This window comes from Gorilla gorilla, chromosome 20, assembly GCF_029281585.2.
Source record: "Gorilla gorilla gorilla isolate KB3781 chromosome 20, NHGRI_mGorGor1-v2.1_pri, whole genome shotgun sequence".
Taxonomy (NCBI): domain Eukaryota; kingdom Metazoa; phylum Chordata; class Mammalia; order Primates; family Hominidae; genus Gorilla; species Gorilla gorilla.
This window is the reverse complement of record NC_073244.2, coordinates 64,003,358-64,021,193: the sequence shown is the minus strand read 5'-3', so window position 1 is coordinate 64,021,193 and position 17,836 is coordinate 64,003,358. Positions and strand designations below refer to the sequence as shown.

General features: G+C 40.6%; 1 protein-coding gene across 2 annotated transcripts; it reads left to right on the top strand.

Moving 5' to 3' along the window:
• The first annotated feature begins 248 nt into the window (after positions 1 to 248).
• LOC101141033 (zinc finger protein 432) lies at positions 249 to 17,654 on the top strand. Of its 2 annotated transcripts, XM_055370312.2 has the most exons (6): positions 249 to 1,302; positions 2,362 to 2,477; positions 2,970 to 3,176; positions 7,440 to 7,566; positions 8,472 to 8,567; positions 13,598 to 17,654. In XM_055370312.2, the coding sequence occupies exons 3-6, from the start codon at positions 3,162 to 3,164 to the stop codon at positions 15,316 to 15,318; spliced, it is 1,959 nt and encodes a 652-aa protein (XP_055226287.1). In that variant the 5' UTR covers positions 249 to 1,302; positions 2,362 to 2,477; positions 2,970 to 3,161; the 3' UTR covers positions 15,319 to 17,654. The 2 variants fall into 2 exon arrangements, with proteins under 2 accessions (XP_055226287.1, XP_018871879.1); XM_019016334.4 differs by lacking the exon at positions 2,362 to 2,477.
• The last annotated feature ends 182 nt before the right edge of the window (positions 17,655 to 17,836 follow it).

Sequence of the window (17,836 nt, the reverse complement as noted above, 5' to 3'; positions counted from 1 at the left end):
TATTAAAAAAAACACAATTGAAAATGTTAAGGACCTTTTCCTCCTTGCTTCTTAGAAACCATCATAAGGCATAACTTGCGGTAATAATTCTGTAGAAATATACATATATAAAAATATATGTATACATATTTTTTTAAATAGTATTTTTTAATTGCAAAATATTCATTAGTGTCATCATATCATAGCCAGATCTACAACCCCAGAGTAATTCCCATGGTTATGTTACATGGCAAAAAGGACTCTGCATTGTAATTAAGTTTATTAACCAGCTGACTTTAGCATTGGGAGATTATTCTGGATTGCCCAAGCACTTAAGAATAGGAGAAACCGGAGAGATGCAGCAGCAATAGTCAGTGGTTTCAAATATGAAAGGGATTTGACATACTATTGTTGGCTTTAAAGATAGGAAGTCGTGGGGGCAAGGAAACTCTCTAAAGGAAATTAATCTGGCAACAACCTAAATAATTCTAGAAAAGGATTATTTTCCAGAGTCAAGAACAGAGCCAGGTGGTTCTTCTCTTCTAAAGACATTTCCATGGGCCAGTTCCACCGCAAGCTTCCCAGAGAGAATATGTTCTGCCGTACGGACACCGAACTTCCCCTAAGATGGCCGCCCCAACGATGCTCTCCCCTAAGGGCTCTGGCTCCGTTACCTGCAACGCACCGCTCGCTTATTTTTTGTTCTAGTCCCTCTTGCTTCAGTTTTTATACGGCTTCTAAAACGCTTCGCATTTACAATAATGATTGAGGTGCCCAGAAGTGGCTTTAATTTTCCACTGAGCTGAGACGTCACAGCCATCATAACCGCTAAGAAGGGATGCCGCGCCTTTGTGGTAATAATGGGTTCTGGCCTTTGAGAAGTTTGCGCCGTTCACTATCCCCTGCGAGGAGAAGACCAACTTATTTCTGTTCCCTGTCTGTTCAGAGGACTTCACCCCCACGCCGTGTGTGCCTGTGTGAACTCAAGCCTCTGATAAGCTCTCCATTTTCTGCCAGGGCTGAGGTGTCTGGAAATCGGACAGTTTAAGAGGCCTCCGTCCACCGCGTCTCCCGGCCGTTGTGCCTTCTGTACGTCACGTACTCAAAGATGGCCGCCCCCAGAGCGGCGAGGCGACGCCGGCGCGGACGCGTCTCCTCCTGAGGAAAAGCCGGAAGGCCGCATTCCGCTCTCCATGGAAACGCGGCTGACCGTCTCTGGAGGCTTAGAGGGGGAGGGAGTTGGGAGAGGGGCCCAGAAGTGGAAGAAGTTTAGGGAAGTAAGTTCAGCTTTTAAGAGGTCGCGGCGATTCCAAGGAGAGTCAGGTCAGTGTGTGGGTCAGGGCGTGGAAACATGGTGGGAGGGAGCTTTCTGAGGGCCTCTGCGTTGTTGGTGGCGCTATATGGTGGAGGTAGCGCGGCGGTTGGGGGAGGCGGGGGCGGGTGTTTCCTTTTGGAGGGGAGCTGGTAGGAGTCCCTGGTGGGTGTCTGTGATAGGATATCTTTGGGGTCCCTCATGGAGGGTCTGGTGGTCAGTGATTAAAGGCCTGAATAGATCAACGACCAAGAGTACAGAGGTCAGGGATTGTGGTCCTCGCGGGTCACTCCCCAGTGGGGCTCAGTGATTGAGAATCGATGGGGTGGCTTTTGTCAACGAATGTGACGTCTGTTTCACATTCTGGATTAATCTGAGGCTCAGTGATCGATGAATCATTAAGGGAATCTAGTGTACGTGTGTGTCTACTCCAGGTTTTCGTATTTTATCTGGCGGGGTGGTGGTCTTTTGTGTAGAGACAAGTGAAAGCTGAAGTCTTTTCACAAGAGCCCTGGCGGGTGTGTGTGTGTGTGTGTGTGTGTGTGTGTCTCTGTGTGTGTGTGTGTGTGTGTGTTGGCGGGGTGTGTGTGTGTGTGTGTGTGTGTGTTGAGCTCAAACTTTGGCTGCTGGAACAGACTTGATGAACGTTAACATTTCCTAAAAGTTTCAGGTCCGAGTACCTCCTCCACGATAAGTTTTCTAATCCTCTGGCTTTCCACAACAACCCATGCTCTTGAACCTGCAGAAAATGAAAGTTTTTTGGGGGTGAAGGGGGGCGGATGAATAAGCTTTCTATTTAACATTATGTTTTTAAATTACTGCGCACAAATTAACAAGAGCCTATTTTTATCCTTCCTCTTGCAAATGTACTGCATATTTTTATGGGTGTTTCAGGTTTTGTATGTTAGTATATAAAGGCGGCTATTTTCCCAGTATTTATATTTTTGATTTGTTTTTTAAATTTGTATTTATAACTCGTATTCCTTTTCTCTGTCTCCCTCTTTTTTTCTGTGTGTTTCTTGTTCTTCATATTGAAGTGTGTATATAAACACTTTTTTTTTTTTTTTGAGATGGAGTCTTGCTTTTGTCGGCCAGGCTTGAGTGCAGTGGCTGGGCTCACTGCAATCTTCGCCTCCTGCGTTCAAGCCATTCTCCTGCCTCAGTCTCCGAGTAGCTGGGATTACAGGTGCCCGCCACCATGTCTGGCTAATTTTTTGTATTTTTAGTAGAGACAGTGTTTCACCATGTTGACAAGGCTGGTCTCAAGCTCCTGACCTCAGGTGATCCCCCCACCTTGGCCTCCCAAAGTGCTGGGATTACAGGTGTGAGCCATCATGCCTGGCCATATATAAACACTTTTAAATATATATAAAGACTTTTAAAGAGGTGTGAGGGTAACATTGTATAAAGGAAAAAATGTAGTTTCTCACCATCCATATGGCCTCATTTAAAAAACTGATATGAGAATTACCTACTGCTTAGGCATAATGCTGTGTGGATTCTCCTTTGTGACCTCCCCTTTCATCTTCATGTTACTTCCACACTTCACCAAAGAAAGGCATTTGGCCTACATTGAGGGTTTTGTGTTTCATTGGTTTGAGAGAACCAAATAAAGAGACAAATATTCAGGGCCACGTGTTAAGGTGAATGTACCCCTGAAAGTTGTTTTGCTCTTCAGTTCACAGGTCCTGGCTACCCTGGGAAGAGACAAGAAGTGAATGAAGAAAGAGGAAGATTCCAGGACCTTCATATGATTTCTGTGGACACCCTTCACTGGTGACTGAGGTTTCTAACTAGAAATTTAAGGCAAATCCAGAGGAGACAAAGACAGAGTATCCCAGGTGTTGGCCATTTCCCACAACAGAAGAAAATGATCAATGCCCAGGTGACTTTTTCTCTATTTTATTCTCTCTTTTATTCCATAGTGGATTTGTAGAGACCCGTAAGAAATCATTTCAGAATCTAGAGAGAAATAAACTTTAAATAAAACTCCAACATCATGGCAAAGTAAGATCAGGAATATAGTGTTTATGTGATTCCTACAAAATGACTGATGTTGGAAAATAATGCCTGACTAGAAGATCCTTTCCATTACCTTAGCTCTCAATTTGCATCTGATGTCTCTGACAGCCAGTACAAGAAAGTCATACTAAGTTATACAGTGACTGTGGGGAGAAAGCAGACAGGTTCCTCAGGAGATTATTATTTCATGACACTTAGATCTCAAGAAAAATTTGCTGTTCTTCCCAGAGGTGATATGGTGAACAGTGTTTTGAACTAGCTTTCTAATAAAGGCAGAAGATTTCTTACTGCTGTTTATTACAGGGTTCCTCAGAGACTCCTATGGAAATAGACCAGGCAAACTCAGTGGAAACAGTTTTTTCAGGGGACGAAAGCAAGGCCACACACTCAAGTCTTGCGTGTCTGTGTGAGCTTATTTAGGAATAAAATCTAAGTGACCTAGGAAAATGGAAGGTGTGCATAGCTTCCATTTTCCTGAACAGGTGGCTGAACTGGCATTAACTGCAGATTTGGCATTAGGGAGTTGTCTGATAAGGTCTTGAGTCATTGGGTGCCATGTTTGATAACTTCACCTCATCTCAGAATATACAGTATCCTTCTGCATTTTCACCTCCAATTCTTGCATACTTATATTGCTTTTATTTTTTGTAATTACATAAATTACTCATGGATTCCAAAGGGAAAAAATTCTTTTTTTTTTTTTTTTTTTTTTGGTTTTTGTTTTTTGAGATGGAATCTCACTCTGTTGCCCAAGCTGGAGTGCAGTGCGTGATCTTGGCTCACTGCAACCTCCGCATCCCGGTTTGAAGGGATTCTTCTGCCTCAGCTTCCTGAGTAGCTGGGATTACAGGTGTGCACCAGCATGCCTGGCTAGTTTTTGTATTTTTAGTAGAGATGGGGTTTTGCCATGTTGGCCAGGCTGGTCTCGAACTCCTGACCTCAGGTGATCCACTCGCCTCGGCCTCCCAAAGTGCTGGGATTACAGGCGTGAGCCACTGCACCTGGCCCCACAGGGAAATAAATTCTGATGATGAAGTACACACTGGTTAAAAAAGTAAATTTCCGGGCCGGGCACAGTGGCTCACGCCTGTAATCCCAGCACTTTGGGAGGCCGAGGCAGGCGGGTCACCTGAGGTCGGGAGTTCAAGACCAGCCTGACCAACATGGAGAAACCCTATCTCTACTGAAAACACAAAATTAGCTGGGTGTGGTGGCGCATGCCTGTAATCCCAGCTACTCGGGAGACTGAGACAGGAGAATCGCTTGAACCCGGGAGGTGGAGGTTGTGGTGAGCCGAGATCACGACATTGCACTCCAGCCTGGGCAACACGAGCGAAACTCCATCTCAAAAAAAAAAAAAAGTAAAAATAGATTCCCTCTTCATAACTTTCTTCCTAATCCTCTTATACTGCTTCAACAAATGTTTGGTAGCACGTACTTGCTGTCACTGAAATGTGTGCATCTCTGTATGTATGTGTATTTATAAATCTATGTGTTTTATGTATGTGTCTGCATATATAAACACATTTATTATGACTTCTTTTGCTTCAGTGGAATCACATTCCACCTGTTGGTCACCTTAGATCAAGCTTGTACAACCTGTGGCCTGTGGGCTGCATGCACCTCAGGATGGCTTTGAATGTGGCCCAACACAAATTTGTAAATTTTCTTATAATGAGAATTTTTTGCATTTTTTTTCCAGCTATCGTTAGTGTTAGTGTATTTTATGCGTGGCCCAACGCATTTCTTCTTCCAGTGTGGCCCAGGGAAGCCAAAAGATTGGACACCCCTGCTTTAGATAGTATAGTTTTAGAATATAAAGGAATAATCACTGCAATTAATTGAAGATGACCGTATAAAATTCCATTTGTCTAAAGTCATACATGAAAACATTGTTAAACTATGTATTTAGATGAGTGCCTGCCAAGATGAGTGCCTGCCACATAGAAACTGATACATGGAGTCCTTTGTGCCTTAAATCTTTGCCAATACTTAAAAATATGACATTATCAAATTATACAATTTTCAATGATCCAATATTGTTTTGTCTTATTTTGCATTTTCCTCATCACAGGTGAGGTTGAAAGCCTTCTTGTGTGTTTCTTGGCCAACTGGATTTTTTTCTCTTGTGAAATGCCTGACTTTATGATTTTTACATTAAAAAAACTTTTTTCTTACTGGCTAATGAGTTGCTTATATCTACTATATATTGATCTTTTGTTTATTGCAAAGTTTTTTTTAGCCTGTCATTTTTCTTTCAGCTTTGTTTATGATCTGTTTTTCAATGTAGAAATTAAATTTTTTTCTCATAAAATTTTTCCCTTTTTTTTCCTTTATGGCTTTGAACATGAATATATTTCATATTTGCTTCTGCTTCCACAGGTTCTTTTGCTTTCTGGCAAGGACTTTAAACAGGAAAAACTTATTTTTGAGTATGAAATTAGGTAGAAACCTACATTTTTTTTTCAAACAGATTTATTTCTCGTGTGAAATAATTCCCGAATGTGATGAGATCAGCAGCATTAACAATTTGCAGACTCCAGCAAGTCTGTTCTTTTCTCTGTGTATTAATCTCTGTGATTATATGGGGATAGATTATCCCATCAATTTGCACCTAGCTCTTTCCTGCCTCAAGTTCCTACTGCCATGTGATTATAAGTCATGTTGAGACGGGAGAGTGGCAGTTTAGTTGACAAGAGGGTCTCAATTTATTTTCCAGTGGCATTCAGGGCTAGGTCATACCATACAATTTGCCCAATTGCCGCAGAATCAAGACATTGAAGACATTATTCTGCACTTTTCTTGCTTCTTTTGTTTCTGTGGAAGTCAGTTGTTAGGACATTTTATCTTTCTTTTGATGGTAATGCATCTTTTCCTTCTATTAACAGTTGTTTGCATAATGTTATATGTGCATCTGATGTTCAGTAGTTTCAGTCTGATGTGTCTAGATGCAGATTTTCTGCCTGGCTTTGTTGATTTATTAAATTTGAGTTATAGGATATTTAATCAGTTCTGAAAATTTCTCAGTCAGATATTTGGAAATTGCTTCTCTTATTTGAATATAATATTTCAAAAACTGTCTATAGGCATATGTTAGGCCTCACTCTGTCTTCCATATTTAGTAAACTCTCCTTCATACTTTCTGTCACTTTGTGTCTCTGCTTCATTTTTCAGTTATTTTAATTTTTTGAGATAGGGTCTCACTCTGTCACCCAGGCTGGAGTACAGTGGCATGATCACAGCTCACTGCAGCCTCAACTTCCTGGGCTCCAGCGATCCTCCCACCTCACCCTCCCAAGTAGCTGGGATCACAGGCGTGTGCCATCGCACTTGGCTAATTTTTGTCTTTTTGGTAGAGATAGGATTTCACCATGTTTCCCAGGCTGATCTTGAACTTCTGAGCTCAAGCTATCCACCTGCCTCAGCCTCCCAAAGTGCTGGGATTACAGGTGTGAGCCACCACACCTGGCCCTGTTATTTTTTTTACTGTGAATTCCAACTCACTAATTATCTCTTCAGTGTATTTAATATAACCTGTTAATAGACACACATACCTGTGACTGTATACGTATATATACATAAACGTATATTTATATGTATGTGTGCATACATATATATTTAATATATGTTTCCAAGAATAAGTTTTCCCAATTTGGTTACTCTTTAATAGTTTCTCATGTTTTCTATACATTTCTATTTTTTAATCCATTTAATAATTAAACATGAATGTAGTGCCCTGTGGTTCTAGCATCTGAAGTCTCTCCATGTCTTATGCTAGTATTAGCTGGGAAGGCTTACAGTGAATGAAACAATTTATATCAGATATCTAGATGTCAGTAGCATATACTTTCTTGACTGGTCAATAGATACCAAAATTAAAATTTATACATAAAACCTGCTTTTACTGAGAGGATTTGATATAAAACCTTAATTTTTGTTGAGCAAATGGCGCACTGTACAATTATAGAATACTTGGAGATTCTCTGGCAATATTAAAAAATACAATAGACTTATAGATGGATGCAGTCTATATGGTTAATGTGAGCGGGACAACTTCCCTTCACATTCTTTTCATGTCAGTAAAAGATAAACACTTCCTATTAAGCAAGGCTCTGTTTTCTTACAGGAATTGCTGACACTGGAGGATGTTACTGTGGAGTTCACCTGGGAGGAGTGGCAGCTCCTGGGCCCTTTTCAGAAGAATTTGTACCGGGATGTGATGTTGGAGATCTACAGCAACCTGCTATCAATGGGTGAGGACAGCTGCTCTGTGTCACCTGGAGGGTGCCCAGTCTGTGGCCTTTGCTTTCTCAGTTGCTTACCCTTGGAAGTTACTGCAGTGCTCTGAATATTAGATTTTTGGCACATCCTCTGGCTTCTGATAAAAGGATATACAGTCACCCCTCAGTGTCCAAGAGGGATTGGTTTCACAACTTTCCATGGATATGAAATCCACAGATGCTCAAGTCTCATATAAAATGGCATTGTATTTGCATATAACCTACACACACCTCCTCCTGAATACTTTAAATCATCTCCAAATTATGCCTGATACTTAATACAATGTAAATGCTATGTACATAGTTGTTATACTATATGTTTTAATTTTTTTTTTTATTGTTTTTTTTTCTTTAGAGACAGTGTCTCGGTCTTTCGCTCAGGCTGGAATGTAGTGGTGCCTTCATGGCTCGCTGCAGCCTTGAACTGGGTTCAAGTGTTCCTCCTGCCTCAGCCTCCTGAGGAACTATGCCTACAGGTGCAAACCACCATGCTTGGCTAATTTTTTTTTTTTTTTTTTTTGTAGAGATGGAGTCTATGTTGCCCAGGCTGGTCTCCCACTCCTGGCTTCAAATGTTGGTTTCATGTCAACCTCCCACAGTGCTTGGATTATAGGCAAGAGCCACTGCACTTTGTATTTTTTTTAATTATTGTATTTTTTTTATTGTTTTTTAAAAACTATTTTCAATCCATGGTTGGTTGAATCCCTGGATGTGAAATTTTCAGATATTAAGGTCCGACTGTAATCTGCCCTTTCCTGAGAGAGAAGCCTCTACTTTCAGATGTGAAAACTGTCTAGTTACTTAAATGCAACATTCTCTCACATTACCTACCCCAGCCCAATCCAGTGTGTCTGTCTTCTATCATTTCCCATAAACAGGTTATCAAGTCAGCAAACCAGATGCACTCTCCAAGTTGGAACGAGGAGAAGAACCATGGACAATGGAAGATGAAAGGCACAGTCGAATCTGTCCAGGTACGTGAGAAGCAGCAAGATGCGTAAGTCATATTATAGTCAGTGAAAGAAGGCTGTGTGGGTGTCTGAGGACACAGAAGCAGTGCCTACGTTAGGAATGGGAATCATTTTGCCTCCACAAAAAACCCTTCCCATCTTATTTTAAGGTTGCATTCTCCTTTAGTACCATACATCTGTCCTGGTGTTGTATTGAATGTCCTCTACCTATGGAGTTCTCTTCTTAAAAGTCTCTACTATTTTTGTTTACTGTTTACCTAGAAAGGACTGTTTTATGTCCTACATCAGTTCTAGACCAAACCAGGTCATAACTTATGTCTGTCTCAGAGTACTTCCTTTGTACATTTGATTTCTGCTTTTCCTTTAGTTCATCTTAGACAGTAGCATTGTATTCATTTCCCTAATGTGTTTTTCCCATTATAGATTTGTTTTTTCAACAGCTTAGATAATTTACATACCATACAATTTTCCAATTTAAAGTTTATTTTTCAGTGCTTTGTAGTGTATGAACAGTTATGTAACCATCACCATAGTCAATTTTGGAAGATTTTCAAAGTATCACTTAAAAAAAAATTGTTTCCAAGCCCCCAGCCCTAGGCAATCACTAATCTACTTTCTTTTTCTTTTCTTTTCTTTTTTTGTTTTTTGAGATGGAGTCTCACTCTGTCACCCAGGCTGGAGTGCGATGGTGTGATCTCGGCTCACTGCAACCTCCACCTCCCGGGTTCAAGCGATTCTCCTGCCTCAGGCTCCCAAGTAGCTGGGATTACAGGCACGCACCATCATGCCCAGCTAATTTTTGTGTTTTTGTAGAGACAGAGTTTCACCATGTTGGCCAGTTTGGTCTCGTACTCCTGACCTCGTGACCCACCTGCCTCGGCCTCCCAAAGTGCTGGGATTACAGGTGTGAGCCACCGTGCCTGGCCTCTACTTTTTATCTCTATAGATTTGCCTGTTCTAGACATTTTATATAAATAGAATCATGAAATATATGGTCTTTTGTGTCTGGCTTCTTTCATTTAGCATAATGTTTTTGAAATTCTTCCATTCTTTAGCATGTATCAGTGCTTAATTTCTTTTTATTGTTGAATAATATTCCATTGTATGGATATACCACATTTTATTTATCAATTCATCTATTGAATTGACATTTGGGTTATTTCTACTTTTTGGCTTTTATGAATCATGCTGCAATGAACGTTCATGTACAACTTTTTCAGGAACTTATGTTTTCATTTTTCTTGAGCCTTCACCTAGGAGTAGAATTGCCAGGTCATTTGTAGTCCAGGAGGGGGTCCAAGTACAGAACTTCTGGTCCTCCTCTCACTGTGGATGTTACATCTCTTCCCAGCCACAGTGTGTGACAAATACAGAGTATTGACAACTAGGGAAGTTCACTTGAGCCTTTGGTGGCCAGAGTTTTGGTTAGGTTTCAGTCACATACAGCCCACATGGCTTTTAGTCTTCAGCCTCTCCCAGAAGTCAGGCTAATACCTAGAGTGTCTAGTTTTTCCAAAGGCTGGAACTGATATGGCATGGGCCAAAGCCCCTATCACAAATCATATTGTTAAACTGTCCAGTGGCTAAAGCCACCAGGCAAACAAAGACACTCCTATGGGCCAGGACATTCCAGGGGCCTAGAGATCATTTCCTAATAGCTAAGAACAAATGCTAGATCTCTCTTTGGATGAGGTTATAGCTAGATCCTCACTACACAGAAGATTACCATAAAAATTAACAATAAAGGGGTTAATTAAGGAATACAGAGAACATAGAGCATATGGCAGGATAGTCAGAATTGCAGCAAGAGTATGATGTGCACAAGGTATATCTAGATTTTGAATTAGGAAGATGGTGACATGAATTAAGAATGAAGGCATGGGCCAGGTGTGGTGGCTCATGCCTGTAATCCCAACACTTTGGGAGGCCTAGGTGGGGGTATCACCTGAGGTCGGGAGTTTGAGACCAGCCTCACCAACATGGAGAATCCCCGTCTCTACTAAAAATACAAAATTAGCCGGGCATGGTGGCACATGCCTGTAATCCCAGCTACTCAGGAAGGCTGAGGCAGGAGAATCGCTTGAACCCGGGAGGCAGAGGTTGCAGTGAGCCAAGATTGTGCCATTGCACTCCAGCCTGGGCAACAAGAGCACAACTCCATCTTAAAAAAAAGAATGAAGGCATGAAATAGGAATTGTGCAAGGCCGTGGGCCTGACTATCAAAAGATTGGCCTCAAGTTGGCCAAATACAGGTCAGTGATAGAAGCTGCTTGTTGGAGAAATCGTGGAGCAGAAACGTGGTAATATTCATGGTAATGTAAACTTTTTTTTTATCAGGATGACTTTTGATTGTATATATGAGTAATTGAGGTAGCATGGTTGAGGGTTGGTTAATTTTATATTTTTGTCTTTTCACAAAATATCTTGCTAGTCTGACCTTTCACTTGGATGACAGCAGTGTAGCAATAATAAGAAACAGCTAAATATCTTAAGAAAAACTGAAGGTGAAGATGCCACAACCTTTGTCTAGAAGAAGTTTATCCTTTAGTACAACTTAACCGATGCTGAGACATAAATGTAGCCTACTGAAGTAGATGTTATTGGTGGCAGATGAGGAAACAGTGTATCGGGGACATTGAAATGGGAAAAATTGGATATGACCTTTTTTTTTTTTTTTTTTTTTAAGGTAGGGTCTCACTTTGTTGCTCAGGCTGGAGTGCAGTGGCACGATTTCGGCTCACTGCAGCCTCGACCTCCTGGGCTCAAGCGATCCTCCCACCTCAACATCCCAAGTAGCTGGAACTACAGGCGCATGTCACCATGCATGCCTGGCTAATTTTTGTATTTTGTGTTTCACCATGTTGCCCAGGCTGGTCTGGAACTCCAGAGCTCAAGTGATCTGCCCACCTAGACCTCCTAAAGCGCTGGGATTACAGGTGTGAGCCACCATGCCTGGCCTTGATATGACTTTTCTACTGCATGCAGAATGTGATTGAAGAAAGTGACAGTTTTCATATCCCATGCAGCAGCACATTTTCTTCTGAAGGCAACTACGTGGTACACTGGCCAGTTGCAAAATTCCCTATCATTGTTTTCCTGTTTCATAATTAATGGAACATATGATAACGCAACACAGCTAAACCAAAGGGTGGAGTGTTGACTATAGGAGTTGTTCATTAAACGTGATGGATGTTTTTGGAAAGTTAGATGGTAGTCTACAGACTGAAGAGGGGCAAATTTAGTAACGATTACCACACAAGAGTCTATCTCAGTTGACTTAATTTCAACAGATGGAGATTTCCAATTCTTACTTGCCAGGCAACACGTATGTGAATGTATTTATTCTATATATCTCAGTAAGCATATTACCCTGATCTTTGTATTCACAGTTTGGTTCCTCTAACAGGGCTTAAATAATCCCAAAACCAAATGTTGGAATGTCTACAACCTTGGTTCTGTACCTTCATCTTTCATTCTACATGTCTTCTCAACATGGTATCCTGGCTCAGTGCCTTGGCTCACACCTATAGTCCCAGCACTTTGGGAAGCAGAGGTGGGCAGATCACTTGAGTCCAAGAGTTCAAGACCAGCTTGGGCAATATGGCAAGACTCCATCTCTACAAACAATACAAAAATCAATCAGGCGTGGTTGCATGTGCCTGTAGTCCCGGCTACTCAGGAGGCTGAGGTGGGAGAATTGCTTGAGCCTGGGAGGTGGAGGTGCAGTGATGCAAGATTGTGCCACTGCATGCCAGCCTGGGTGACAGTGAGACCCTGTCTCAAAAAAAAAAAAAGTCATTCAGTCCTTTTTTCTCAAATAATATGTATGTACTGATTATTTCCATGCTGCCTTCTCCATTTATACCTCCAACCAGATTCTTGATGTCTGTGTTACATATTTGGTAACCATTTCAAAGTGTGTTTCACAGTATATACTTTACATGTGCTGGACTGCAGTAATATTTGCCATCTCATTATCAGATGCTGTCATCTAGCCAGTGGCTCAAGCCATATAGTTAGTAATCTTTGAGCCCTCACTTTCCTCACTCTCCCCATTGAATTCATCATTTAACCTTGTCTTTTCTTTATACAAAAATATCCTGCTTTTCTCCAACTCTCATCGTCTACACTGCTCCATCAAACCACACTTAACATCACCAACTCCCTTCTTTTTTTGTTCCTTCTTATTGTTTTTCCTAATTAGAATTCAGCATGAGTGAAAAGAAGGCATATTTTGTATATCCCAAATGCCAGCAGAGTGCCTTGTCTATAGCAGTCATTTAACAAATAACTAGTGGAGTGAATAAATACAACCCTCAGAATTGTGAATCAGTTGCCTTTTCCACCTTTGTGGTCTGGTGTCTCCCAAAATTTTGTGGAATGGTGTTCCTCCAAGCCCTGTTGTTTGCTTGTAATAATGACTTGCTTGTATTTTACTGTGTCCGCATGTTTTGCAAGGTCCTGTTTAGAAAGCTGTCAAATCGATATAGATTGTCAACTGCCTCACCTTATTTGCACACAGACTGCTTTTACTTTTTGGTTTGTTTATATTATTATGTTTTTACCAAAGTGTATACATGAAGTTGCTTTTATACTATTATCGTAGTATTGTCATTAAATAGCGATATTTAAAAACACCTGGCCAGGTATGGTAGCTCATGCCTGTAATCCCAGCATTTTGAGAGGCCAACGTAGGGGGATCACTGGAGGTCAGGAGTTCAAGACCAGCCTGGCCAACATATTGAAACCCTGTCTCTACTAAAAATACAAAAATTAGCTAGGCATGATGGCACATGCCTGTAATCCCAGCTACTTGGGAGGCTGAGGCAGGAGAATTGGTTGAACCCAGGAGGCGGAGGTTGCAGTGAGCTAAGATCATACCACTGCACTCCAGCCTGGGTAACAGAGCTAGACTCTGTCTCAAAAAATAATAATAATAAACAAAATAAAATACCAAGGGTTTTTTTTTTCTAAGAAAACAGTTTTATCCCCAACAAGATTATAAAAGGATTCATTGTTCTCTTCTTTCCTAGAAAACAACAAAGTTGATGATCATCTGCAGGATCACTTGGAAAATCAAAGGATGCTGAAGAGTGTGGAACAATACCATGAACATAATGCATTTGGAAATACTGCCTCTCAAACCAAAAGCCTTTGTCTTTTCAGGGAAAATCATGATACATTTGAGTTATATATAAAAACTTTGAAATCAAATTTAAGTTTAGTCAACCAGAACAAAAGCTGTGAAATTAAGAACTCTACTAAATTTAATGGAGATGGGAAATCATTTCTTCATGGTAACTGTGAAGAACTTTATTCTGCAGCTAAATTCTCTGTAAGTACAAAATCCAATAGCACTAAATCCCAAGTCAGTAAGCATCAGAGAACTCATGAAATAGAAAAAAACCACATATGCAGTGAATGTGGGAAAGCGTTTGTCAAGAAGTCTCAGCTCACTGATCATGAGAGAGTTCATACAGGAGAAAAACCTTATGGATGTACTTTGTGTGCAAAAGTGTTCTCCAGAAAGTCCAGGCTAAATGAACATCAAAGAATTCATAAAAGAGAGAAATCTTTTATATGCAGTGAATGTGGAAAAGTCTTCACCATGAAGAGCCGTCTGATTGAACATCAGCGAACTCATACTGGAGAGAAACCCTACATATGCAATGAATGTGGAAAAGGCTTCCCAGGCAAGCGTAATCTCATTGTACATCAGCGAAATCATACTGGAGAGAAATCCTATGTATGTAGTGAATGTGGAAAAGGCTTCACTGGGAAGAGCATGCTTATTATACATCAGCGAACTCATACAGGAGAGAAGCCCTACATCTGTAGTGAATGTGGGAAAGGCTTTACCACAAAACACTATGTCATCATACATCAACGAAATCATACAGGAGAGAAACCATATATATGCAATGAATGTGGGAAAGGCTTCACCATGAAGAGCCGTATGATCGAACATCAACGAACTCATACAGGAGAGAAACCCTACATATGCAATGAATGTGGAAAAGGCTTTCCCAGGAAGAGTAATCTTATTGTACATCAGAGAAATCATACAGTAGAGAAGTCATATCTATGTAGTGAATGTGGAAAAGGTTTTACTGTGAAAAGCATGCTCATCATACATCAGCGAACTCATACTGGAGAGAAGCCCTACACATGCAGTGAATGTGGGAAAGGCTTCCCCTTGAAGAGTCGGCTGATTGTACATCAGCGAACTCATACTGGAGAGAAACCTTACAGGTGCAGTGAATGTGGGAAAGGTTTCATTGTGAATAGCGGACTGATGTTACATCAGCGAACTCATACTGGAGAGAAACCGTACATATGCAATGAATGTGGAAAAGGTTTTGCCTTTAAGAGCAATCTTGTTGTACACCAGCGAACTCATACTGGAGAGAAACCCTTTATGTGCAGTGAATGTGGAAAAGGCTTCACCATGAAACGCTATCTCATTGTACATCAGCAAATTCATACAGAAGAGAAATCTTGTATATGTAGTGAATGTGGAAGAGGCTTTGCCAAGGAAACTGAGCTTGCTTTACATAAGCAAGTTCATACTGGAGAAAAACCTTATGGATGTAATGAATGTGGTAAAGGCTTCACTATGAAGAGCCGTCTAATTGTTCATCAACGAACTCATACAGGAGAGAAACCCTTTGTATGCAGTGAATGTAGAAAAGCCTTCTCCTCAAAGAGAAATCTCATTGTACATCAGCGAACTCATAATGGAAACAAACCCTAACAATGCAATGGACATGTTCATGCCTTTGGGAAGAAAATCTGTCTTGTACAACATCAGAGATTTCACAGTATAGATTTTCTACATGTGTACTGAGTATGAAAAATCATATTTCAAAATCCAGTGTTATTCACTAGGATGAATGCTATCAATGTCAGAAAGGCTTCAACATGAATTCAGGCTCTGAATTCTTTGATGTACCAATGTATAGAAAATTACTCATCTGAGAGAGATTCTGTGGATTGGGGGTAACCTTTCATTTGTCAACCTTCATTAAACTGTGACATCGTCCACATGACAAATGTGTAAGGTACATAGTCCTTTTGCAGAGAATCTGAACTGATTACATACAAACAAATTCATGCAGAGAGAAAACCACGTTAGTAATGTGAACTGATTAAACAGCAGTGTGCTCCTAGCATACATGCATATAGGCAGTGTAGAGCAGCCTGTTGCTAGATTTTCACCCTTGGAAGACAATGCAATTTGCAGGAGTGAATTTTAATGAATGCAGAGAATGCACTAGTGCCTTCAGTGATTAATTACCTCATATTTTATGTCACAATAAACATGTAGGAAATAAACTTGATACATCCAATGCAGAAAAGTCTTGAAAATTTTCTAAGTAACTATGTCTTGAAAAGTATTTACTGAGATAAATCTTACAAAGGGGGAGGCTAGGAAAGACTTCTATGGGAAGAAAGACCCCATCTCTTCAGTGATCATAATAGATCATCAATGAACTTACACATACTAGCAGCATTATCATGGGAAAGCCTTTGCCCAGAAATAAAACCTTAACAGTTGGCAGATATATTTCATATTGGAGAAAAAGTTTCAGATGGCAGTGAATACACTAGGATTTCAGTGATACATGCTGCCTCATCATCATTACTTCATACAGAAATAAAACTTATGTGAAGAGTAACTTTAAAAAGGATCAGGAAATTCATGGAGTAAAAAAGTCTCATGAAAATGATACATAATGCTGGGCACGGTGGCTTGCACCTGTAATCCCAGCACTTTGGGAGGCCAAGGTGGGTGGATCACTTGAGGTCGGGAGTTCGAGACCAGCCTGACCAACATGGTGAAACCCCCCTCTCTACTAAAAATGCAAAATTAGCCGAGCATGGTGGCTCCTGCCTGTAATCCCAGCTACTCTGGAGGCTAAGCCAGAGAATCACTTGAACCTGGGAGGCAGAGGTTTCAGTGAGCCTAGATTGCGCCATTGCATTCCAGCCTGGGCAACAAGAGCGAAACTCCGCCTCAAAAAAAAAAAAAAAACATATTTGAGGACTGTCACAAATCTAAACTCATGATACACTTGATATCTATTCTGTGACAGCATACCTTGCATCATATTATCAATGATTCCATAATTGTAAAGCGGGCTGTTCTTATCACTGATTAAATTTTAATGCTATATATAACACAGGTGTTTTCTGTGCCAACCTGGTGTTATTTATTAGTTCTTACATATTATAGGCCCCAAATTTATTTTTTTCAATTTACTGATAAATGTAATTCAGTATATTTGGATGTGTTTATCCAAGTTAGTAGGTACCATTATGTAGTTTACAAAAATGCCTTAAATATTATTTTTCTAAAATTTGTTTTGAAATAATTCTAGATTCACAAGAGATTACAAAATATACAAAAGTTTCCTGAGTATTCTTTGCTTAGCATCATCAATGTTATCTTACATAACCATAATAATAAAAACCACGGAGTTCTGCTCTTGTTGCCCAGGCTGGAGTGTAATAGCACGATCTTGGCTCACTGCAACCCTGCCTCCCAGGTTCAAGAGATTTTCCTGCCTCAGCCTCCTAAGTAGCTGGGATTACAGGCACCCACCACCACATTCGACTAATTTTTGTATTTTTAGTAGAGATGGGGTTTCACTATGTTGGCCAGGCTGGCCTTGAACTCTTGACCCCAGGCGGTCCACCCGCCTCAGCCTCCCAAAGTGCTGGGATTACAGGCATGAGCCACCACGCCCGGCCTCCTCTTGCTACCTCTTTATACTCACACTGTCCTCCCAATATGACCCATGGTAGCCACTGATCCCATCACCCTAATTTTGTCATTTCAAGAATGCTATTAAAATGGAATTGTAAGGTACGCAAGCTTTGAGATAGGGCTTTGTTCACTCAGCAAATTACCCTTAAGATCTATCCAAGTTGTTAGGTGTCTAAATAGTTTTAATTTTTGTTACTGAGTTAGTATTCTTTTAAATGGATGCACCAGGGTTTGTGTATCCATTCACTGTTGATGGACATTTGGGTTGTTTCCAGTGTTTTGCTGTTATAAATAAAGATGCTGTGACTATTTGTGTACCCGATATTGTGCGAACGTAAGTTTTTATGTATTTGGGATAGACACTGGGGGCATGACTGCTGGTGAATATGGTAAATGTGTTTATAAGAAACGGCCAAACTCTTTCCCAGAGTGGCTGTACTAGTTTACATTCCCACCACCAATGTGTAAGCATTCCATTTGTTCCATGCCCTTTCTAGCTCTT

Excerpts from the sequence above, each read along its gene's own strand:
- LOC101141033 (XM_019016334.4), top strand. Across the intron at positions 7,567-8,471 it reads CAGCAACCTGCTATCAATGG|GTTATCAAGTCAGCAAACCA; the intron begins GTGAGGACAGCT and ends TCCCATAAACAG. Across the intron at positions 8,568-13,597 it reads GCACAGTCGAATCTGTCCAG|AAAACAACAAAGTTGATGAT; the intron begins GTACGTGAGAAG and ends CTTCTTTCCTAG.